General features: G+C 44.5%; 1 protein-coding gene across 1 annotated transcript; it reads right to left on the bottom strand.

Moving 5' to 3' along the window:
- Positions 1-909: 909 nt before the first annotated feature.
- On the bottom strand, positions 910-25,542 carry LOC128362868 (NLR family CARD domain-containing protein 3-like). The gene is made up of 12 exons (XM_053323721.1): positions 25,532-25,542; positions 24,934-25,068; positions 24,734-24,850; positions 24,017-24,095; positions 23,627-23,855; positions 20,456-22,256; positions 17,402-17,575; positions 7,291-7,464; positions 6,226-6,399; positions 5,893-5,939; positions 5,197-5,771; positions 910-1,032 (listed from the first exon to the last, which is right to left on the bottom strand). The coding sequence occupies exons 1-12, from the start codon at positions 25,540-25,542 to the stop codon at positions 910-912; spliced, it is 3,639 nt and encodes a 1,212-aa protein (XP_053179696.1).

Here is a 25,542-nt window from a genome sequence, read left to right as displayed (position 1 = left end):
ACACACACACACACACACACACACACACACTGATTTATACTAACACACACACACACACACACACACACTGATTTATACTAACACACACACACACACACACACTGATTTATACTAACACACACACACACACACTGATTTATACTAACACACACACACACACACACTGATTTATACCAACACACACACACACACACACACACACACACACACACACACACTTCTGTCAGAATCTGATGAACTTCACTATAAAAACATTTAAAACAATAAAAGAAGAAATAAATCAGAACGTGTTAAAACATCTGAAATAAGTCAGTTATCTAACCCTGCCCCCCCCCCCCACCCATAACCCCCCCCCCCCACAACCCCCCCATACCACCACCACCCCCCCCCCCCAAGATGTAATCATATTTAATCTGATCTAATCAATCAGCCTGATCAGGGAGCAGCTGCAGCGCCTCCAGCGGCGGATTCATGAACTGCAGCTCATTAAATATTATAACAGAAACTCAATAAAGTTAAAATATAATAATAATGAGTTCAGCTCTGCTCACATTTACCCTAAAACCCCCCAAACCCCCCCCCCCTCCCAACCCCCCCTGACCCACTCCTGCCAACTTTACAAGCTTTTTCCTTTTTTTTCTTCTTTTCTTTTTTTTCTTCTTTTCTTCTTCTCTTCTTTTCTTTGTCTCTTTGAAGCTTTTTAGGAAACTTTTGCGTCACTTTGAGATTTTAAGGAAACGTCAGAAGAAAAGAAGAAGAAGTGATAAACAGACTCCAGACTAAACTCCACACTCACCGCTGCTGGTTTAACTGGGAATCACTTTAAACCAGTTAGAACAAACTCACCGGTTAAACTCCGCAGACCGGGACAAAAAACACGTTAAACACGTTAAACACGTTAACCTCCCGTTAACCTCCCGTTAACCGGGCGGGCAGAGACCGGAGCTTACTTACCGGGTTCGGTGAGTCGGTGAGTTTCCGTTCTGATCCGCTTCTCTTCAGCATCTGCAGCCGCGAGACGCGTCCGCGAGCCTAAAACACACCGGAGTCAACAGGTAACAATCACACGCTGCTTCCTGTCCGGACCTTCACAATAAAGGTAACAATCACACACTGCTTCCTGTCTGGACCTTCACAATAAAGGTAACAATCACACACTGCTTCCTGTCCGGACCTTCACAATAAAGGTAACAATCACACACTGCTTCCTGTCTGGACCTTCACAATAAAGGTAACAATCACACACTGCTTCCTGTCTGGACCTTCACAATACAGGTAACAATCACACGCTGCTTCCTGTCAAGACATTCACAATAAAGGTAACAATCACACACTAGTTCCTGTCCGGACCTTCACAGTAAAGGTATCACATTCAGCTTCAAGTCCGGACCTTCACAGTAAAGATATCACACGCTGCTTCTTGTCCGGACCTTCACAGTAAAGGTATCACATTCAGCTTCAAGTCCGGACCTTCACAGTAAAGGTATCACACTCAGCTTCCTGCCCAGACCTTCACAGTGAAGCAGGCCTGGACTGGGACAAAAATTCAGTCCTGGACTTTTTGGTCCAGACCGGCCCACTACAATCCGCTCGCAGATATTGTGCCAACTGGCGTTGATGTACATTTAAACACACAAGCCCTTAATAACAGTAGTATACTGAACAATATCCCTTATATGCTGGAGACTTGAACAGGCTTGAATTAGTTTTAACTGTATAAAGTGAAACTGTTGAACGGACAATAAACCATAAACACTGGCTGACAAAAATATGTAAAGCATCACAGACTATACATGAGTTATGTTGTTAGATCAATGTCCTTCATGAACACATTGGACTGTGGGCACAAAGAAAGGTACATGTTGACACTTACAACACTTTAACTCTGGTGACCTGATTTGGCGGATGTCATTATAGGTAGAAATTATCAAAAATTGTGAAAATAGCAATATGCTCAAACCACATCACATTACAACATGTGAGTTGTAAACTTGTAGATTTGTAATAGTGTGGCATCCTTTGATGAAAATAGTGGTTAATAAAAGCAACTATCAATGAATCAGGATAGTATATGAATATGGTTATTGTTTTCCAATACTTTAGATAACTAGATTTAGGCCTAGTTGTAACACACCACACTATGCAGAGTTATTTATTATGTTAAGTAAAGTTCATAGACAGTTAGTAACCGTTCTGAACATTTAATGAGTGTTTATCCACACCATGCTGGCAGGATCACACCTGCTTAAAACTCTATCATCACTTCCACATGGTGGAGAGTCTTCCTCAACCTCCTGTAGCCTATCACAGGGCCACTGGGCCAGGTATTCTTTAGACAGACAAGCCAATGGGCCTCTGCTGTGTCTGCAGGCTGCAGCGGAGCTCTGTGGGCCGGTGCATGTCTCTGCCCCTGGGCCGGGAGAGTTACCATGGCAAGGCGCAGCAAAAACTAAATAAACAAATTAAAAAAATTAAAAAAACAGCAGCCACCGGCCCATTATTGACCGGCCCACCGGGAAAAGTCCCGGTACTCCCTATGGCCAATCCACCCCTGCCTCCTCCAACAGACTTTTATTGTGAAGGGTAATTTCCTCTGAACAGATAAACAGAAACATGAGCGTCTGCTGCCACCTGCTGTTCACTCACAGCATCACATCCTGTCAGAGGAGGAGCTGTTTGCTTCACTCACAGCATCACTTCCTGTCAGAGGAGGAGCTGTTTGCTTCACTCACACTCTCCAAACATGAACACAGGAACATTTAGGCTTTAAAAAGAAATGAAGATGTTATAAATAATCAGATCCAGTGGAGTCACTGAGCCTCAGCAGCTCTCTGTGGATCAGCTGTTTGCTTCAATCAATAAATACAGAGACAGTGTTGCTGTGAAGAGTCGATCACTTATTAAACACATTTATATTCACAACACAATGACAACAAAGAGTTTTAATTCACCATCACAAACCAAACTGTCTCTTTACACTGTGTCACCATTAAAACCATTAAAACCAGTTTGTTCTTCCACTCTCACATCAGCTGTTTGACTGCATGACATCATCACACACACATTAATATATAATAAACTTGTTGTGCTGATCAGTTATGAACAGGACGGCTGAGGGACGCTGCGGCTCTAACACATGTAATCTCACTCCAAACTTTTCATGAAACTTGAGCCCTGACTTAGTCATAGTTTGTAGCTTTGAATCTACTGACATTTACACATTTTATTCAGACATCATCATCATTTACAAAAACACACTGACAAACATCTTCATGATGTACAAAGACTCACAGGCTTTCAATGATTTCTGAACATCATTTCACAAACTCCTGAACAGTGCAGGCTGCTGTTGTAGTTTGTCACTGTGGCCACCAGAGGGCGCTAATATCGCTCAGCATTTATCATGGTATCTCTGTCAGTATTAACCAAAGGAATAAACAGTGACACCTGCTGGCTGTAACCACACATGACAGCTTGTGAGCGTTCATCTAACAGAATAAATCAAGACGGCTGCATGATTACAAAGCTGCTGGTTTAATAATGAAGCTCTGGTTCATCAGGGAACCTCCTCCTCACTCAGCAGGAAACATGACCTCATTCATCTCAATACATCAATACACCAATACATTTTATTAATCAGTCACATTTCTGAATCTGTGGTTTATTCATCACTTCAAAGAAAAGACAACAATTAAGAACCTTGAAGGATTTTATTATTAATAAATGTGAAGCTGAACTTTCATTACAACATGAACTCAACAGATTATTATTAATATAGCAGCATGAATGAAAGATGATGGTGATGATGAGTTTAATGATCTATTTAAACTTTTCATTCATCCATCTGACATCAACCCTCCATTAAAGACAATCACATTCAGACGTCTACGTTTGTTTTAGTTTTTCATTTTTGGAGCTATTCAAACATTTTCAAGATTTATGAACTTTATACAGTTTGAGAGAAATTAAGTTTGTTTAACCTTTGTGTCGTTCTAACCCTAACCCTTCCATCTGTACTTCCTCTATCCTCCTCCCTTCCTCACTCCCTCCCTCCTTTCCTTCCACCCTTCCTTCTTGTCTAGCTCAAACTGTGTCTGTCATAGTTTGATGCAGTTTTATGCCAATTAGCATCTTATTGGTTTAGATTAAAGGAGATAAAACCAGTTATTTCATTGATTTGTTTATTGATGCAAATATGTATTTTGTGTTTTTATATTAGCTTTAAAATATATATAGTTAAAACTGCATATTTGACACAAAATGAGTTAAATAGTTAAAATATGATTGTACATACAGCGCTCTATTAGAGGTTGTCTTTAGGTTAAAATGGGTTAAAAGGTAATTGTAACAATTAAAAATACATAATTTCATTTGAGTGAATCTTGTAAGGCTATGATATGATAAATTAATCGTTATAAAGAAAGATAATTATTTTATTTTTGTCTTCTTTCATAGCTCTTACGGTGTGTTCAAAGTGTACAAGGTTCGTGAAAATAAACACAATGAACCATCAGTTAAAGAGTATGACCATCATTCAGCCGGGGATGCTACACATTGAGCAGTAAACTCTTTACTAACATTAACTCCAGCAGCTCTTTCTGTTTAATATAAAGAAACAATCATCATTAGTAAAGCAAGCAGTAAGAACATTATTAAACATGTTTTATAAAAGCTTGGTGACAAAATGTAAATATGTAAATACACCATGAAGCATCAAGAGAGTAAATCTGGTGACTTTCACAAATCAAAGTTCTGACTTGTGAAACAGGAAGTGTGTCTCAGTGTCTGCAGAGCAACACGTGGTTAACAGCTAACAGCTAACAGCTAACAGCTCCCCCTGCTGACCAAACTCACTCAGATTCGCACACAGATCTTTGTTGCTCTGACTACCTGGTCTCCATTGCTCCACCGTCTCTCTCCTTCCGACTCACAGAAATATATATTTTTTCCCCCACGGCTAGCCTGCAGTTTCTGGTGTGGACGGGGGTTTTAACTATCTTGAAAAAAGCCGCTATCTTGGATTTTCAAATGTCCAATCGGACAGATTTTCTCAATAGGGCAGAGAGAACAATCAAACCAAATTTCATGCTTGCATCATAATTTGCACTATTTCTCTGTTATCTTCTCCACTAAGAGGAACCAGAGAGACTCTCCCTCCTACAGAGGAACCAGAGACTCTCCCTCCTACAGAGGAACCAGAGACACTGAGGAACCAGACCCAGACCAGACTCCAAACCCAGCACACAGAGGTTCAGTGAATGTGGTGTTGAAGGTGTGGAGGTGGATCAGTGTGTCAGAGGAGACTCTGTAGAAGGACAGAGTGCCAGCAGGACAGTCCACATACACTGCTACTCTGTTAGAGACAGAGGAGGAGGAGGAGGAGGAGGAGGAGGAGGAGGAGGACGAGGACGAGGACGAGGAGGAGGAGGAGATGGATGTTTTTCTCTTATTGTGACAGACAGAGTAATCACCATCAGAGCACTGCAGACACCAGGACTGATCGTTCCCTCCAAACCTACAGTCATAACTGTATCCTTTCCTGCTGATTCTTCTGTAACTCACTGATATAGAAACATTTCCTCTGTACTCGACCTCCCAGTAACAGCGACCAGTCAGATCATTTCTACACAGCAGCTGAGGCCAGGAGTCAAATCTGTCTGGATGATCAGGATATGACTGATCCTCCTCCACATGTGTCACCTTCCTGTTGTTATCAGACAGTTTGAGTTTTCTGTTTGCTGTGTTTGGATCCAGTTCCAGTTCACAGAAATCTGATGGAGAGAACGAGACACAATACAGCTGCAGTTATTGATGATGACATCATCTTCATCCTCAGTAGGATGTGAATGAGTGATGTCACAGTTTGATGAATGAAATGATAAACACACTTACACTTCCTCAGACCTGGTGTCAACCATCGGACTCCAGCAGGCTGCAGGCTGAAAGGAGGAGGGGGGTCAGAGCAGCACGTTCTCTTTCAGCATGCTAACATGGACATGACATCACTCTAGAAAAAGTCAGCCATATGTTTCCCCTGCAGCTCTGATCCTGATCACACTGAGGAGTTTTGCTGTTGCTAGGCAACACGACTGTCAATCACACATTACAACTATCAACAGCAGCTACAATCAGCCAATCAAAAACAGGCGTCTCAACGTCAAATCATGTGAACAATGAGAGTGTCCACCTGCCCATACCTGAGAGTGTCCACCTGTCTGTCCATACCTGAGAGTGTCCAGTCTCCAGTGTGGATCCTCCAGTCCAGCAGACAGGATCTTCTCTCCTGAGTCTCCTGGATGATTGTATCTCAGGTCCAGCTCTCTCAGATGGGAGGGGTTGGACCTCAGAGCTGAGGCCAGAGAAGCACAGCCTTCCTCTGTGATCAGACATCCTGACACACTGAACACACAAAACAACACACGTCACATGATCTGAGATCACTGCAGGACTGGAAGCTCCTGTGTTTATTACTGTCATCACCAATGTGTTTCTGTCATCTTTACAGTTCAACTTCATACTTTCAGCCACTACTTCAAATGACCAACCACTGTAAAGCTTTTATTGTGAAGTACATCCAGCTTCCTGTAACCTTAGTCAACATGATGTTAGCGACTGCTAACTCTTCACTGCTAAAAATAGATGTAAATAAAATAAAAAGCAGCCACAGTGAGCTGATTAGATGAAGAGTCTGACTACAGTTTGTATGAACATCAAACCTCCAACACGTCACAGAGCTAAATGACTCCGTCTCAGATGCTCACAGTTGAATACAGAACAGGAATCACCACTAATGTGCTAATAAGGACTGAACACTGTGGAAATAACAGTAAAAGATAACAGAAAGCAAACATTTCTGACTCCTTCATTCAGTTTCAGTGATCATCCAGTTTTAAGGTTGTTTGAAACTAAAGAAGAATTAAATGGTGGTTAACCAGATAACAGCTGAGGTGAAGTGTCATATCACCATGGTGAGTAACAATCACTATCATCCCAGCACAGATACTGCTCTGAGATTAAAAGAAACTACAACTGTTACCAAAAACTGTTCACTGAATAACTGTCTGTGTGTTTTACTTTGAGCCAGTTACACAGTTAAACTCCTCTCTGGTATTTCAGGTTCCAACAGCAGAGACACAACAAAACTAATAAATATATATTAATAGAAAGTTATTCACAGGGTCTAAACACATGCTGAACATAATCTGAGTAGAGAAAATGTCCAGGTGTTTGTCTCCTCATATAAATCACAGTTTAAATGATGATCAGTTGAACAGGTTGATGAATCCTGACCTGAGAGTTTCCAGTCCGCAGTGTGGACTCTCCAGTCCAGCAGAAAGCTGCTTCACTCCTGAATCCTGCAGGTTGTTGTTACTCAGGTCCAGATCTCTCAGACTAGAAGACTGGGAGCTGAGAACTGAGGACAGAGCTGCACAGCTTCTCTCTGAGAGGTTACAGTCAGTCAGTCTGAAGAATATATTTGGAAAAAACATTAAATGAATTATTTATTTTTCTCCATTCTTTGAATATCTTTAAAATAAATCAATCAATAACTCTATCTGTGTACTTACAGAGCCTTGTTGGAGGCTTTGACCACTGGGAGCAGCCTCAGAAGAGCCTCCTCTGAAGCAGAGTATTTCTTCAGGTCAAACACGTCCAGATCGTTTTCTGATGACAGTAAGATGAAGACCAGAGCTGACCACTGAGCAGGAGACAGATAATGTGTGGAGAGACTTCCTGATCTCAGGTACTGTTGGATCTCCTCCACTAGAGAATGATCATTCAGTTCATTCAGACAGTGGAACAGATTGATGCTTCTCTCTGCAGACACATTCTCACTGATCTTCTTCTTGATGTACTTGACTGTTTTCTGATTGGTCTGTGAGATACTTCCTGTCTGTGTCAGCAGACCTCGTAGGAGAGTCTGATTGGTCTGCAGTGAAAGACCCAGGAGGAAGCGGAGGAACAAGTCCAGATGTCCATTTGGACTCTTTAAGGCCTCGTCCACAGCTCTCTGGTAGAGACGTGTCTGGGATGTTTGTTTTCCTGCCAGCAGATTGACTCCAGACTTGATGAATGTCAGATGGACATGAAGAGCAGCCAGAAACTCCTGAACACTCAGATGGACGAAGCAGAACACCTTGTCCTGGTACAGCCCTCTCTCCTCTTTAAAGACCTGTGTGAACACTCCTGAGCACACTGAGGCTGCTCTGATATCGATGCCACACTCTGTCAGGTCTGATTCATAGAAGATCAGGTTGCCTTTCTGCAGCTGCTCAAAAGCCAGTTTTCCCAGAGACTCAATCATCTTCCTGCTCTCTGGACTCCAGTGTGGATCTGTCTCAGCTCCTCCTTCATACTTGACCTTCTTCAGTTTGGACTGAAGCACCAGGAAGTGGATGTACGTCTCAGTCAGGGTATTGGGCAGCTTTCTTCTCTTTCTGCTTTTCAACACATCCTCCAGAACTGTAGCAGTGATCCAGCAGAAGACTGGGATGTGGCACATGATGTGGAGGCTTCGTGATGTCTTGATGTGGGAGATGATGGTGCTGGCCTGCTCCTCATCTCTGAATCTCTTCCTGAAGTACTCCTCCTTCTGTGGGTCAGTGAACCCTCTGACCTCTGTCACCATGCCGACACACTCAGGAGGGATCTGATTGGCTGCTGCAGGTTGTGTGGTTATCCAGAGGCGAGCAGAGGGAAGCAGTTTCCCCCTGATGAGGTTTGTCAGCAGCACATCCACTGAGGTGGACTGTGTAACATCAGTCAGGATCTCAGTGTTGTGGAAGTCCAGAGGAAGTCGACACTCATCCAGACCGTCAAAGATGAACACAACCTGGAACTCTTCAAACCTGCAGATTCCTGCTTCTTTGGTTTCAGTAAAGAAGTGATGAACAAGTTCCACCAAGCTGTACTTTTTTCCTTTCAGCACATTGAGCTCTCTGAAAGTGAATGGAAATGTGAAGTGTATGTCCTGGTTGGCTTTGTCTTCAGCCCAGTCCAGAGTGAACTTCTGTGTTAAGACAGTTTTCCCAATGCCAGCCACTCCCTTTGTCATCACTGTTCTGATTGGTTCATCTCTTCCAGGTGAGGCTTTAAAGATGTCTTCATGTCTGATTGTTGTTTCTGGTCTGTCTGGTTTCCTGGATGCTGTTTCAATCTGTCTGACCTCATGTTCATCATTGACCTCTGCAGTCCCTCCCTCTGTGATGTAGAGCGGTGTGTAGATCTGATTCAGAAGGGTTGGGTTTCCTGCTTTAGCGATCCCCTCAAACACACACTGGAACTTCTTCTCCAGGTTAGACTTGAGTTTACGTCGACACTTGCCAGCACGAGCTCCTGAATGAACAAACACAAAAAACAATATAAACATATTTTTGTCTCATTTATCCATCATGTTAAATCTTTATAGAAATCCTCTTACTGCTCTGCAGACAGTCAGCCAGCTCCTCCTGCTTCATTCTCCTCAGGAAGTGCACTGTGATCTTCAGAAATGCGTCTCTGCTGCTCCTCCTCTGCTCTTCCTCCTCACCGTCCAACACCTCCTCATCCTCCCTCTGACTCTCTAAGCATTCTGGGTAATCTGGACTCAGAACCTTCCTCATCTTCTTCAGCTCGTTCTTCACAAAAGTGACGATGTTGTCCTCCAGCAGCTGGAACAGAATAATATATGAATGACACAATCAAACTAACATCATGAAGCAAACATCAGATCCATGTTGGACACACTGACAATCCACTGGTCTACAAAGTGCAGCATGGAGATGATTGTGAACACAATAGATGTAAAAGTAGTTGTTGTACATGTACAGACCATAAATATGGAGTCCAGGTGTGTTTGATGCTGCTGGGCAGACTGACCACTGGGAAGCTCTGAGCTCTCCTGGTCCACTCTGTGGAGGAATCATAAAGAATGAGCTCACATTATGTCTGTTTGGACACACTGATGTAAAATGGTTTATTTCTTACAGGAAGAAGTAAAGTGTGTGATGTTGAAGTGGTTTTATCAGAACCTCAGGATATTACATGTGAGGTGCTGCACGATTCTATTTTATTTCTTATGTATATAAATGATCTGACAGCTGCTGTGATGATTCTGCATTTCTGCTCTCTGGGAATGATGTCAGTGAAACTCACAACTCTTAGTAAAGAATCAGAAAGTGTCAGAGAGTGGCTCATAGATAACAAGCTTTCAATACATTTGGGTTAAAGCCAGTCAATCCTGTTTGGAACAAAGATGTCAAGAACTAATACATTAAAAATCTTTTATAATGAAGTTTGATGATATTTTGTCTCATATTTAGGAATAATATTGGACCAGTCACTGTCCTGTGAATCTGTTGTTTGCCATCAAACTTCAGTTCCTGTTTCACAGACGAAGGTTTTTGACTTTTCTGTAGAAACTTCTCATGTCCTCATTGGTACAGCATCAGTTTGATTCTGATGTTCTGATTGGTTCAGTGGTTTAACATCTAAATTCAGGATCAAACTGCAGCTGATATAAAATAATATGATTCAGTATTAATGAAATGTTTCCTCTTTAACTCATGTTGGTTGTGATGGATTCAGAAGTGTAGGACTGCTGCCAGTACAGCTCAGAGTAGAACAACAGAAGCTGCATCATATGTTCAACATTATCAACGGCTTTGATCCTCAATACTTGACAGATAATGAAACATCCTCAGCATGGCTGTAACACCAGGGCCAGTGTGTTCATATAAAGTCCCTCCAGTGAATAATGGAGGCACAAGTTCCTTTTTTAAGCTGGTGCTGTGTTGTGGAACAGCTTCCTGTTACACATCCAGCTGTTAAACATGAGAGGAGCTTATAGAAGTCAGGTCAGGACTTATTTATGGAACAGCTTTATAATGACAGTTTTACTTTGTGTTTATTATTTGATTTAATTTGTGCTGATTCAGTTTCATGTTGTTTGTCTTTTAACATGTTGGAAATAAGTGTTTTCACTTCAACATGTTTTTATGTCTGTAATGTATAAATAAATAAATCATGTCACTTTTCATATGAACAACTGAGTGAAACAGCATGAATGTGTTCCAGCAGAGACTGTGTGAACATGTGATGTGTTATCTCCATATTTAAATGATGATCACGTCTCCTTCCTCTCTATGACGACCGGCTTTTCACTGACGAGGTCGGACAACACGTCATATAAACCAGTTCATGTCTAGCATAACGTTTACTGTCAGTTACAGCTTACATCTGATCAGCTGATGGACGTCCTCCTTTAAATTCAATCATAAAGTCATATGACCGGTCGCTCTTCATGGACACACAGCTGGGTTCAGGAGATTCTGGTCTCTGATGGATCCTGAAACAACAACAGCTCTGATAAATGTGCATGTTGGATAGAAATGAAAAGTCTGTTCAGTCTTTGCAGCTTTACATTCTTACCTTCCATCAGCTGCTTGTCCATGTTTAAAATATATTGGTTCATACATGGACCGATCGCTCTCCATGGACACACAGCTGGTTCTAGGTCCAGGTACAGGTTCAGGTTCAGGTTTAGGTCTGAGCTGCTTCTTTGTTCTTCAACACAACACACACAGATGTTTGAGTGTGAATAATGATGGTGGAGTGATGTGAGTGGAGAACAGTGATGGACAATTAGAGATCCTCATCTCACCTCTGAGCTTTGGTCTGGCTGTCATGTTCCCCACACAGAGAGCTTTTAGAGGGAGGGACTCCCTCCTCTCTGTCCTCACTCTGATCCATAGCAGAGAAACACCTTCACACAAACACAACAACACATTATTTCTCTTCATTCCTCTCAGTCCCATGACACACACACACAGCTGTATCTAATATCGTCCAACCTTCATACAACCACCAGTGTGATCTAATCATTCATGTAAAAATACTGATTCAAAGTATTTGGCTTTGTGCTGATTAATACTTTGAGTTTTCCAGGTGACGGTCAGAGTACGAGAGACCTGAGAAGGATTCAGACGCTTTGAAGACAAAGAAGCTTTGCTGATGGACAGATTACAAAGAGTCATTCAAGAGTCAAACTGTGAAAACTGTCACAATACAAACTGAATAAAGTTATAATAAATACCTTCACAATACAAACTGAATAAAGTTAGAATAAATACCTTCACAATACAAACTGAATAAAGTTAGAATAAATACCTTCAGAAAGAGAAAAGAAGCTGCGACACAACAAGCACACAAAGAGGAATTCAGGAAACACCCAAGTGTCAAATTCCATCCACATTTCCCAGATTTGACTCATTGTTCCTCCCACAGTTGATGTGGGAGAGATGTATGGAAATCTCTGGAGGAGAGAGATGTTGAAATATGGTTTTAGAGACATGAACAGATAAACAGAAACATGAGCGTCTGCTGCCACCTGCTGTTCACTCACAGCATCACTTCCTGTCAGAGGAGGAGCTGTTTGCTTCACTCACAGCATCACTTCCTGTCAGAGGAGGAGCTGTTTGCTTCACTCACAGCATCACTTCCTGTCAGAGGAGGAGCTGTTTGCTTCACTCACAGCATCACATCCTGTCAGAGGAGGAGCTGTTTGCTTCACTCACAGCATCACTTCCTGTCAGAGGAGGAGCTGTTTGCTTCACTCACAGCATCACATCCTGTCAGAGGAGGAGCTGTTTGCTTCACTCACACTCTCCAAACATGAACACAGGAACATTTAGGCTTTAAAAAGAAATGAAGATGTTATAAATAATCAGATCCAGTGGAGTCACTGAGCCTCAGCAGCTCTCTGTGGATCAGCTGTTTGCTTCAATCAATAAATACAGAGACAGTGTTGCTGTGAAGAGTCGATCACTTATTAAACACATTTATATTCACAACACAATGACAACAAAGAGTTTTAATTCACCATCACAAACCAAACTGTCTCTTTACACTGTGTCACCATTAAAACCATTAAAACCAGTTTGTTCTTCCACTCTCACATCAGCTGTCTGACTGCATGACATCATCACACACACATTAATATATAATAAACTTGTTGTGCTGATCAGTTATGAACAGGACGGCTGAGGGACGCTGCGGCTCTAACACATGTAATCTCACTCCAAACTTTTCATGAAACTTGAGCCCTGACTTAGTCATAGTTTGTAGCTTTGAATCTACTGACATTTACACATTTTATTCAGACATCATCATCATTTACAAAAACACACTGACAAACATCTTCATGATGTACAAAGACTCACAGGCTTTCAATGATTTCTGAACATCATTTCACAAACTCCTGAACAGTGCAGGCTGCTGTTGTAGTTTGTCACTGTGGCCACCAGAGGGCGCTAATATCGCTCAGCATTTATCATGGTATCTCTGTCAGTATTAACCAAAGGAATAAACAGTGACACCTGCTGGCTGTAACCACACATGACAGCTTGTGAGCGTTCATCTAACAGAATAAATCAAGACGGCTGCATGATTACAAAGCTGCTGGTTTAATAATGAAGCTCTGGTTCATCAGGGAACCTCCTCCTCACTCAGCAGGAAACATGACCTCATTCATCTCAATACATCAATACACCAATACATTTTATTAATCAGTCACATTTCTGAATCTGTGGTTTATTCATCACTTCAAAGAAAAGACAACAATTAAGAACCTTGAAGGATTTTATTATTAATAAATGTGAAGCTGAACTTTCATTACAACATGAACTCAACAGATTATTATTAATATAGCAGCATGAATGAAAGATGATGGTGACGATGAGTTTAATGATCTATTTAAACTTTGAATTCATCCATCTGACATCAACCCTCCATTAAAGACAATCACATTCAGACGTCTACGTTTGTTTTAGTTTTTCATTTTTGGACTGCTATTCATACATTTTCAAGATTTATGAACTTTATACAGTTTGGGAGAAATTAAATTTGTTTAAGAGCAATAAAAGAAGTGATGTGGTTCTCCTGTCTCCTCCCACAGAGACACTGAGGAACCAGAACCAGAACCAGAACCCAAACCCAGCACACAGACCCAAACCCAGTGAATGTGGGTTAGGATCAGTGTGTCAGAGGAGACTCTGTAGAAGGACAGAGTGCCATCTGAAGTATTCTCACATGTTGATGTTTTTTATGGTAAAGTTACTTCCTGTTTAACACTGAGCAGGTAAAGTTACTTCCTGTTTAACACTGAGCAGGTAAAGTTACTTCCTGTTTAACACTGAGCAGGTAAAGTTACTTCCTGTTTCACACTGAGCAGTAAACTCTTTACATTAACTCCAGCAGCTCTTTCTGTTTAATATAAAGAAACAATCATCATTAGTAAAGTAAGCAGTAAGAACATTATTAAACATGTTTTATAAAAGCTTGGTGACAAAATGTGTAAATATATAAATATATAAATACACTATAAAGCATTAAGAGAGTAAATCTGGTGACTTTCACAAATCAAAGTTCTGACTTGTGAAACAGGAAGTGTGTCTCAGTGTCTGCAGAGCAACACGTCGTTAACAGCTAACAGCTTACGGCTCCCCCTGCTGACCAAACTCACTCAGATTCGCGCACAGATCTTTGTTGCTCTGACTACCTGGTCTCCATTGCTCCACCGTCTCTCTTCTTCCGACTCACAGAAATATATATTTTTCCGCCCGCGGCTAGCCTGCAGTTTCTGGTGTGGACGGGGATTTTAACCATCTTGAAAAATGGCTGCTATCTTGGATTTTCAAGATTTCCTCAATAGGGCCTAGAGAACAATCAAACCAAATTTCATGCTTGCATCATAATTTGCACAATTTCTCTGTTATCTGTTCCACTAAGAGGAACCAGAGAGACTCTCCCTCCTACAGAGGACACCGAGAGACTCTCCCTCCTACAGAGGAACCAGACACTCTCTCCTACAGAGGACACAGAGACACTGAGGAACCAGACCAGTGACACCAGAACCCAAACCCAGCACACAGAGGTCCAGTGAATGTGGTGTTGAAGGTGTGGAGGTGGATCAGTGTGTCAGAGGAGACTCTGTAGAAGGACAGAGTGCCAGCAGGACAGTCCACATACACTGCTACTCTCTTAGAGGCAGAGGAGGAGGAGGAGGAGGAGATGGGTGGGGGGGAGATGAATGTTACTCTCTCATTGTGCCAGATAGAGTAACCATCAGCAGAGCACCTCAGACTCCAGGACTGATCATTCCATCCAAACAAACAGTCAACACTGTTTCCTCTCCTGCTGATTCTTCTGTAACTCACTGATATATCAACGTCTCCTCTCCACTCGACCTCCCAGTAACGGCGACCAGTCAGATCATTTCTACTCAGCAGCTGAGGCCAGGAGTCAAATCTGTCTGGATGATCAGGATATGACTGATCCTCCTCCACACATGTCACCTTCCTGTTGTTATCAGACAGTTTGAGGTTTCCGTTCATTGTGTTTGGATCCAGTTCCAGTTCACAGAAATCTGATGGAGAGAACGAGACACAATACAGCTGCAGTTATTGATGATGACATCATCCTCATCCTCAGTAGGATGTGAATGAGTGATGTCACAGTTTGATGAATGAAATGATAAACACACTTACACTTCCTCAGACCTGGTGTCAACCATCGGACTCCAGCAGGCTGCAGGCTGAAAGGAGGAGGGGGGTCAGAGCAGCTCGTTCTCTTTCAGCATGCTAACATGGACATGACATCACTCTAGAAAAAGTCAGCCATATGTTTCCCCTGCAGCTCTGATCCTGATCACACTGAGGAGCTTTTCCAATCAGCCGAGTGCCGGTGAGCTACACTCCCTGGCCCGTATCTAGCATATGGGCCCTCCGTGATGGGAGGAAAAATAATCTTTCTGTTTGTTTTTGATCTTTATTGGTCGGGCTCCACACTCTCGTGAGTGTGGAGCTACTGATTACTGTCACTTTCATGCAAAACCTAGTTTCTTCATATGTAATATGATGTTGGGCAAGTGATGATTGGTCAGCAGGTCACAATGCACTGTGGTTAGAAGAAGAACCTGCAATAGTAAGAACTACTATTCTGTCTTTATATTTAGTGTCATTATATGTTGTGATTGGTCAACCAGAAAAAAATATTATATATTTGATTTAATATGCTGTTTGCATTTGGTGTGATGATGTCATGGGCCTCTTTATGTGTATTATAAGTTGGCTTTTGCAGTGTGTGAAGTTCTCTCACTCACTTAGTGACTCTTATTTTGAAACCAGCATTCAGCTGTGCAGTGTGATGATTTAATCCATTGTATCCTTGTCTTGTGATTTGTGAGTGCAGCACTATTTCAGCACTTGATTTATTGAACTGTAGGCAGACCTGCTCCCAGCTCAGCTCAACTACTTATTCAGCTTTTGACCAGCTCAAAATAATTAAGGTGGATTTTTGTGTGGCAAGATGGTGTGGGGGGTCCATGAGCGTCTGCACAGGGACCCATTCAGCCAATTAAAAACAGGGGACACAACAAATCACATGGACAATGAGAGTGTCTACCTGTTTGTCCATACCTGAGAGTGTCCATCTGTCTGTCCATACCTGAGAGTGTCCACCTGTCTGTCCGTACCTGAGAGTGTCCACCTGTCTGTCCATACCTGAGAGTGTCCACCTGTCCATATCTGAGAGTGTCCACCTGTCTGTCCATACCTGAGAGTGTCCACCGGTCTGTCCATACCTGAGAGTGTCCACCTGTCTGTCCATACCTGAGAGTGTCCAGTCTCCAGTGTGGATCCTCCAGTCCAGCAGACAGTAACTTCTCTCCTGAGTCTCCTGGATGATTGTATCTCAGGTCCAGCTCTCTCAGATGGGAGGGGTTGGCGCTCAGAGCTGAGGCCAGAGAAGCACAGCCTTCCTCTGTGATCAGACATCCTGACACACTGAACACACACAAAACAACACACATGTCACATGATCTGAGATCACTGCAGGACTGGAAGCTCCTGTGTTTATTACTGTCATCACCAATGTGTTTCTGTCATCTTTACAGTTAAACTTCATACTTTCAGCCACTACTTCAAATGGCCAACCACTGTAAAGCTTTTATTGTGAAGTACTTCCAGCTTCCTGTAACCTTAGTCAACATGATGTTAGCGACTGCTAACTCTTCACTGCTAAAAATAGGTGTGAATTAAATAAAAAGCAGCCACAGCTGATTAGATGAAGAGCTGCAGGTGACAGACTCTGACTACAGTTTGTATGAACATCAAACCTCCAACACGTCACAGAGCTAAATGACTCCGTCTCAGATGCTCACAGTTGAATACATAACAGGAATCACAACTAATCTGCAAATAAGGACTGAACACTGTGGAAATAACAGTAAAAAATAACAGAAAGCAAACATTTCTGACTCCTTCATTCAGTTTCAGTGATCATCTAGTTTTAAGGTAACAGCTTAGGTGAAGTGTCAAATCACAGTTTAAATGATGATCAGTTGAACAGGTTGATGAATCCTGACCTGAGAGTTTCCAGTCCACATTGTGGACTCTCCAGTCCAGCAGAAAGCTGCTTCACTCCTGAATCCTGCAGGTTGTTGTTACTCAGGTCCAGATCTCTCAGACTAGAGGACTGGGAGCTGAGAACTGAGGACAGAGCTGCACAGCTTCTCTCTGAGAGGTTACAGTCAGTCAGCCTGGAGAATATATTTGGAAAAAACATTAAATGAATTATTTATTTTTCTCCATTCTTTGAATATCCATCCATCCATCTTCTTGCCGCTTATCCGGGGTCGGGTCGCGGGGGCAGCAGCCTAAGCAGGAAGCCCAGACTTCCCTCTCCCCAGCCACTTCGTCCAGCTCCTCCAGGGGGACCCCGAGGCGTTCCCAGGCCAGCCGAGAGACATAGTCTCTCCAGCGTGTCCTGGGTCTTCCCCGGGGTCTCCTACCGGTGGGACGTGCCCTGAACACCTCACCAGGGAGGCGTCCGGGAGGCATCCTGATTAGATGCCCGAACCACCTCATCTGGCTCCTCTCGACGTGGAGGAGCAGCGGGTCTACTCCGAGCTCCCTCCGGATAACTGAGCTTCTCACCCTATCTCTAAGGGAGAGCCCAGCCAGCCTACGGAGGAAGCTCATTTCGGCCGCTTGTACCCGCGATCTTGTTCTTTCGGTCACTACCCAAAGCTCATGACCAGAGGTGAGGGTAGGAATCAAGATCGACTGGTAAATCGAGAGCTTCACCTTTCGGCTCAGCTCTCTCTTCACCACAACGGATCTGTGCAGAGTCCGCATTACTGCAGACGCCGCACCGATCCGCCTGTCGATCTCACGCTCCATCCTTCCCTCACTCGTGAACAAGACCCCGAGGTACTTGAACTCCTCCACTTGAGGCAGAATCTCATCCCCGACCCGAAGAGTGCACTCCACCCTTTTCCGGTTGAGGACCATGGCCTCGGATTTGGAGGTGCTGATTCTCATCCCGGCCGCTTCACACTCGGCTGCGAACCGATCCAGTGAGAGTTGGAGGTCACGGTCTGATGAAGCCAACAGGACCACATCATCTGCAAAAAGCAGTGACCCAATCCTGAGGTCACCAAACCGGACCCCCTCTACACCCTGGCTGCGCCTAGAAATCCTGTCCATAAAAATTATGAACAGGATCGGTGACAAAGGGCAGCCCTGGCGGAGTCCAACCCTCACTGGAAACAAGTCCCACTTATTGCCGGAAATGCGGACCAAGCTCTGACACCGGTCATACAGGGAACGGACGGCCCTTATCAGGGAGTCCGATACCCCATACTCCCGGAGAACCCCCCACAGGATCCCCCGAGGGACACGGTCGAATGCCTTCTCCAAGTCCACAAAACACATGTGGACTGGTTGGGCAAACTCCCATGCACCCTCAAAGATCCTGCAGAGGGTGTAGAGCTGGTCCACTGTTCCACGGCCCGGACGAAAACCACACCGCTCCTCCTGAATCCGAGGTTCGACTATCCGATGGACCCTCCTCTCCAGCACCCCCGAATAGATCTTACCAGGGAGGCTGAGGAGTGTCATTCCCCTGTAATTGGAACACACCCTCCGGTCCCCCTTCTTAAAAAGAGGGACCACCACCCCAGTCTGCCAATCCAGAGGCACTGCCCCCGATGTCCACGCGATGCTGCAGAGTCGTGTCAACCATGACAGCCCCACAGCATCCAGGGCCTTGAGGAACTCGGGGCGGATCTCATCCACCCCCGGGGCCCTGCCACCGAGGAGCTTTTTAACCACCTCGGCGACCTCCACCCCAGAGATAGGAGAGCCCACACCCAAGCCCCCAGGCCCTGCTTCCTTACCAGAAGGCGTGTCGGTGGGATTGAGGAGGTCTTCGAAGTATTCCTTCCACCGATCCACAACGTCCCGAGTCGAGGTCAGCAGCACACCGTCCCCACCGTACACAGTGTTTATGGTGCACTGCTTCCCCCTCCTGAGACGCTGGATGGTGGTCCAGAATCTCTTCGAAGCCGTCTGGAAGTCTTTTTCCATGGCCTCACCGAACTCCTCCCATGTCCGGGTTTTTGCCTCAGCGACCGCCCTAGCTGCATTCCGCTTGGTCTGCCGGTACCTGTCTGCTGCCTCCGGAGTCCTACAGGCCAAAAAGGCCCTATAGGACTCCTTCTTCAGCTTGACGGCATCCCTCACCGCCGGTGTCCACCAGCGGGTTCGGGGATTGCCGCTCCGACAGGCACCGACCACCTTGCGGCCACAGCTCCGGTCAGCCGCCTTGACAATGGAGGCACGGAACATGGCCCACTCGGACTCAATGTCCCCCGCCTCCCCCGGTACGTGGTCGAAGCTCTCCCGGAGGTGGGAGTTGAAACTCTCTCTGACAGGAGACTCTGCCAGACATTCCCAGCAGACCCTCACAATGCGTTTGGGCCTGCCAGGTCTGCCCGGCATCCTCCCCCACCATCGGAGCCAACTCACCACCAGGCGGTGATCAGTTGACAGCTCCGCCCCTCTCTTCACCCGAGTGTCCAAGACATGCGGCCGCAAGTCCGACGACACGACTACAAAGTCAATCATGGAACTGCGGCCTAGGGTGTCCTGGTGCCAAGTGCACATATGGACACCCTTATGCTTGAACATGGTGTTCGTTATGGACAATCCGTGACGAGCACAGAAGTCCAATAACAGAACATCACTCGGGTTCAGATCAGGGCCGTTCCTCCCAATCACACCCTTCCAGGTCTCACTGTCGCTACCAACATGGGCGTTGAAGTCCCCCAGCAGAACGAGGGAATCCCCAGGGGGAGTGTTTTCCAGCACCCCCTCCAAGGAGTCCAAAAAGGCTGGATACTCTGAAGTGCTGTTTGGACCATAGGCACAAACAACAGTCAGGATCCGTCCCCCCACCCGAAGGCGGAGGGAGGCCACCCTCTCGTCTACCGGGGTAAACTCCAACATACAGGCACCAAGCCGGGGGGCAATAAGTATTGCCACCCCTGCCCGGCGCCTCTCACCAGTGGCAACTCCAGAGTGGGGTCTTTGAATATCTTTAAAATAAATAAATCAATAACAATCTGTGTACTTACAGAGCTTTGTTGGAGGCTTTGACCACTGGCAGCAGCCTCAGAAGAGCCTCCTCTGAAGCAGAGTATTTCTTCAGGTCAAACACATCCAGATCGTTTTCTGATGACAGTAAGATGAAGACCAGAGCTGACCACTGAGCAGGAGACAGATAATGTGTGGAGAGACTTCCTGATCTCAGGAACTGTTGGATCTCCTCCACTAGAGAACGATCATTCAGTTCATTCAGACAGTGGAACAGATTGATGCTTCTCTCTGCAGACACATTCTCACTGAGCTTCTTCTTGATGTACTGAACTATCTTCTGATTGGTCTGTGAGCTACTTCCTGTCCGTGTCAGCAGACCTCGCAGGAGAATCTGATTGGTCTGCAGTGAAAGACCCAGGAGGAAGCGGAGGAACAAGTCCAGGTGTCCATTTGGACTCTTTAAGGCCTCGTCCACAGCACTCTGGTAGAAACATGTTGGTTCAGGTTTGTCTTTAAAGACTTTAGACCACCTGGATGTTGTTTGTTCTGCCAGCAGATTGACTCCAGACTTGATGAATGTCAGATGGACATGAAGAGCAGCCAGAAACTCCTGAACACTCAGATGGACGAAGCAGAACACCTTGTCCTGGTACAGCCCTCTCTCCTCTTTAAAGACCTGTGTGAACACTCCTGAGCACACTGAGGCTGCTCTGATATCGATGCCACACTCTGTCAGGTCTGATTCATAGAAGATCAGGTTGCCTTTCTGCAGCTGCTCAAAAGCCAGTTTTCCCAGAGACTCAATCATCTCCCTGTTCTCTGGACTCCAGTGTGGATCTGTCTCAGCTCCTCCATCATACTTGATGTTCTTCAGTTTGGACTGAACCAACAGGAAGTGGATGTACATCTCAGTCAGGGTTTTGGGCAGCTCTCCTCTCTCTCTGCTTTTCAACACATCCTCCAGAACTGTAGCAGTGATCCAGCAGAAGACTGGGATGTGGCACATGATGTGGAGGCTTCGTGATGTCTTGATGTGGGAGATGATGGTGCTGGCCTGCTCCTCATCTCTGAATCTCTTCCTGAAGTACTCCTCCTTCTGTGGGTCAGTGAACCCTCTGACCTCTGTCACCATGCCGACACACTCAGGAGGGATCTGATTGGCTGCTGCAGGTCGTGTGGTTATCCAGAGGCGAGCAGAGGGAAGCAGTTTCCCCCTGATGAGGTTTGTCAGCAGCACATCCACTGAGGTGGACTCTGTAACATCAGTCAGGATCTCAGTGTTGTGGAAGTCCAGAGGAAGTCGACACTCATCCAGACCATCAAAGATGAACACAACCTGGAACTCTTCAAACCTGCAGATTCCTGCTTCTTTGGTTTCAGTAAAGAAGTGATGAACAAGTTCCACCAAGCTGTACTTTTTCTCTTTCACCACATTCAACTCTCTGAAAGTGAATGGAAATGTGAAGTGTATGTCCTGGTTGGCTTTGTCTTCAGCCCAGTCCAGAGTGAACTTCTGTGTTAAGACTGTTTTCCCAATGCCAGCCACTCCCTTTGTCATCACTGTTCTGATTGGTTCATCTCTTCCAGGTGAGGCTTTAAAGATGTCTTCTTGTCTGATTGTTGTTTCTGGTCTGTCTGGTTTCCTGGATGCTGTTTCAATCTGTCTGACCTCATGTTCATCATTGACCTCTGCAGTCCCTCCCTCTGTGATGTAGAGCGGTGTGTAGATCTGATTCAGAAGGGTTGGGTTTCCTGCTTTAGCGATCCCCTCAAACAGACACTGGAACTTCTTCTCCAGGTTAGACTTGAGTTTACGTCGACACTTTTCAGCACCAGTTCCTGAATGAACAAACACAAAAAAGAATATAAAGATATTTATGTAAAATATCTCAGTAAATGTCTCATTTATCCATCATGTTCAATCTTTATAGAAATCCTCTTACTGCTCTGCAGACAGTCACCTTCAAAGCTCTCAATGGTCAGGCTCCATCTTAAAGAGCTTATAGAACCTACTAGAACACTGTGCTCCCAGCTCATAGAACCTTATGAACCTACTAGAACACTGTGCTCCCAGCTCATAGAACCATATGAACCTACTAGAACACTGCGCTCCCAGCTCATAGAACCTTATGAACGTACTAGAACACTGTGCTCCCAGCTCATAGAACCTTATGAACCTACGAGAACACTGCGCTCCCAGCTCATAGAACCTTATGAACCTACTAGAACACTGCACTCCCAGCTCATAGAACCTTATGAACCTACTAGAACGCTGCGCTCCCAGCTCATAGAACCTTATGAACCTACTAGAACACTGTGCTCCCAGCTCATAGAACCTTATGAACCTACTAGAACACTGTGCTCCCAGCTCATAGAACCTTATGAACCTACTAGAACACTGTGCTCCCAGCTCATAGAACCTTATGAACCTACTAGAACACTGTGCTGCCAGCTCATAGAACCTTATGAACCTACTAGAACGCTGCGCTCCCAGCTCATAGAACCTTATGAACCTACTAGAACACTGTGCTCCCAGCTCATAGAACCTTATGAACCTACTAGAACACTGCGCTCCCAGCTCATAGAACCTTATGTACCTACTAGAACACTGCGCTCCCAGCTCATAGAACCTTATGAACCTACTAGAACACTGTGCTCCCAGCTCATAGAACCTTATGAACCTACTAGAACACTGCGCTCCCAGCTCATAGAACCTTATTAACCTACTAGAACACTGCGCTCCCAGCTCATAGAACCTTATGAACCTACTAGAACACTGCGCTCCCAGCATGCAGGCCTACTTGTGGTTCCTAGTATCTCTAAAAGTAGAACAGGAGGCAGAACCTTCAGTTCTCAGGTTCCTCTCCTCTAGAACCATCTCCCAGATTGGTTCCGGGGGGCAGAACCCTCTCTACGTTTAAAAGTAGGCTTCAAACGTTCCTTTGTGATAAAGCTTCTAGAATGAACAAACAACAAATGAAATCAGTGAGTGGATCCTACAGAAAGTCTAGAAATCTGAACATGTAAATGTGTCTGTGTAGTTTTTCCTCCTCCATCAGTTTTATTCAGCTCATCAGTGGAGGACAAACAGCCTCTGATCTGATGCAGATGTGTGCAGCATATTAACAGCAGAGTTTGAAATATAAACCTCTCCCATGTTGCCTCCATTTCCTCTCCATCATGTTAAATCTTTATAGAAATCCTCTTACTGCTCTGCAGACAGTCAGCCAGCTCCTCCTGCTTCATTCTCCTCAGGAAGTGCAGTGTGATCTTCAGAAATGCCTCTCTGCTGCTCCTCCTCTGCTCTTCCTCCTCACCGTCCAACACCTCCTCATCCTCCCTCTGACTCTCTAAGCATTCTGGGTAATCTGGACTCAGAAGCTTCTGCATCTTCTTCAACTCGTTCTTCACAAAAGTGACGATGTTCTCCTCCAGCAGCTGGAACAGAATAATATATGAATGACACAATCAAACTAACATCATGAAGCAAACATCAGATCCATGTTGGACACACTGACAATCCACTGGTCTACAAAGTGCAGCATGGAGATGATTGTGAACACAATAGATGTAAAAGTAGTTGTTGTACATGTACAGACCATAAATATGGAGTCCAGGTGTGTTTGATGCTGCTGGGCAGACTGACCACTGGGAACCTCTGAGCTCTCCTGGTCCACTCTGTGGAGGAATCATGAAGAATGAGCTCACATTATGTCTGTTTGGACACACTGATGTAAAATGGTTTATTTCTTACAGGAAGAAGTAAAGTGTGTGATGTTGAAGTGGTTTTATCAGAACCTCAGGATATTACATGTGAGGTGCTGCACGCTTCTATTTTATTTCTTTTGTATATAAATGATCTGACAGCTGCTGTGATGATTCTGCATTTCTGCTCTCTGGGAATGATGTCAGTGAAATTCACAACTCTTAGTAAAGAATCAGAAAGTGTCAGAGAGTGACTCATAGATAACAAGCTTTCAATACATTTGGGTTAAAGCCAGTCAATCCTGTTTGGAACAAAGACGTCAAGAACAAATACATTAAAAATCTTTTATAATGAAGACGTGTAGGACTGCTGCCAGTACAGCTCAGAGTAGAACAAGTACAACAACTTTTCATATGAACAACTGAGTGAAACAGCATGAATGTGTTCCAGGAGAGACTGTGTGAGCATGTGATGTGTTATCTCCATATTTAAATGATGATCACGTCTCCTCCCTCTCTATGACGGCCGACTTTTCACTGACGAGGTCGGACAACACGTCATATAAACCAGTTCATGTCTAGCATAACGTTTACTGTCAGTTACAGCTTACATCTGATCAGCTGATGGACGTCCTCCTTTAAAATTAATGATAAAGTCATATGACCGGTCGCTCTTCATGGACACACAGCTGGGTTCAGGTCCAGGAGATTCTGGTCTCTGATGGATCCTGAAACAACAACAGCTCTGATAAATGTGCATGTTGGATAGAAATGAAAAGTCTGTTCAGTCTTTGCAGCTTTACATTCTTACCTTCCATCAGCTGGTTGTCCATGTTTAAAATATATTGGTTCAAACATGGACCGATCGCTCTCCATGGACACACAGCTGGGTCCAGGTCCAGGTCCAGGTCTAGGTCTAGGTCTAGGTCTGTGCTGCTTCTTTGTTCTTCAACACAACACACACAGATGTTTGAGTGTGAATAATGATGGTGGAGTGATGTGAGTGGAGAACAGTGATGGACAGTTAGAGATCCTCATCTCACCTCTGAGCTTTGGTCTGGCTGTCATGTTCCCCACACAGAGAGCTTTTAGAGGGAGGGACTCCCTCCTCTCTGTCCTCACTCTGATCCATAGCAGAGAAACACCTTCACACAAACACAACAACACATCATTTCTCTTCATTCCTCTCAGTCACATGACAAACACACACAGCTGTATCTAATATCGTCCAACCTTCATACAACCAACAGTGTGATCTAATCATTCATGTAAAAATACTGATTCAAAGTATTTGGCTTTGTGCTGATTAATACTTTGAGTTTTCCAGGTGACGGTCAGAGTACGAGACACCTGAGAAGGATTCAGACGCTTTGAAGACAAAGAAGCTTTGCTGATGGATAGCTGTTTACTCTATATTCAT

The sequence above is a fragment of the Scomber japonicus genome, chromosome 8 (genome assembly GCF_027409825.1).
Source record: "Scomber japonicus isolate fScoJap1 chromosome 8, fScoJap1.pri, whole genome shotgun sequence".
Classification (NCBI taxonomy): domain Eukaryota; kingdom Metazoa; phylum Chordata; class Actinopteri; order Scombriformes; family Scombridae; genus Scomber; species Scomber japonicus.
The sequence above is the reverse complement of the archived record's forward strand: the minus strand, read 5'-3'. Positions and strand labels throughout refer to the sequence as shown.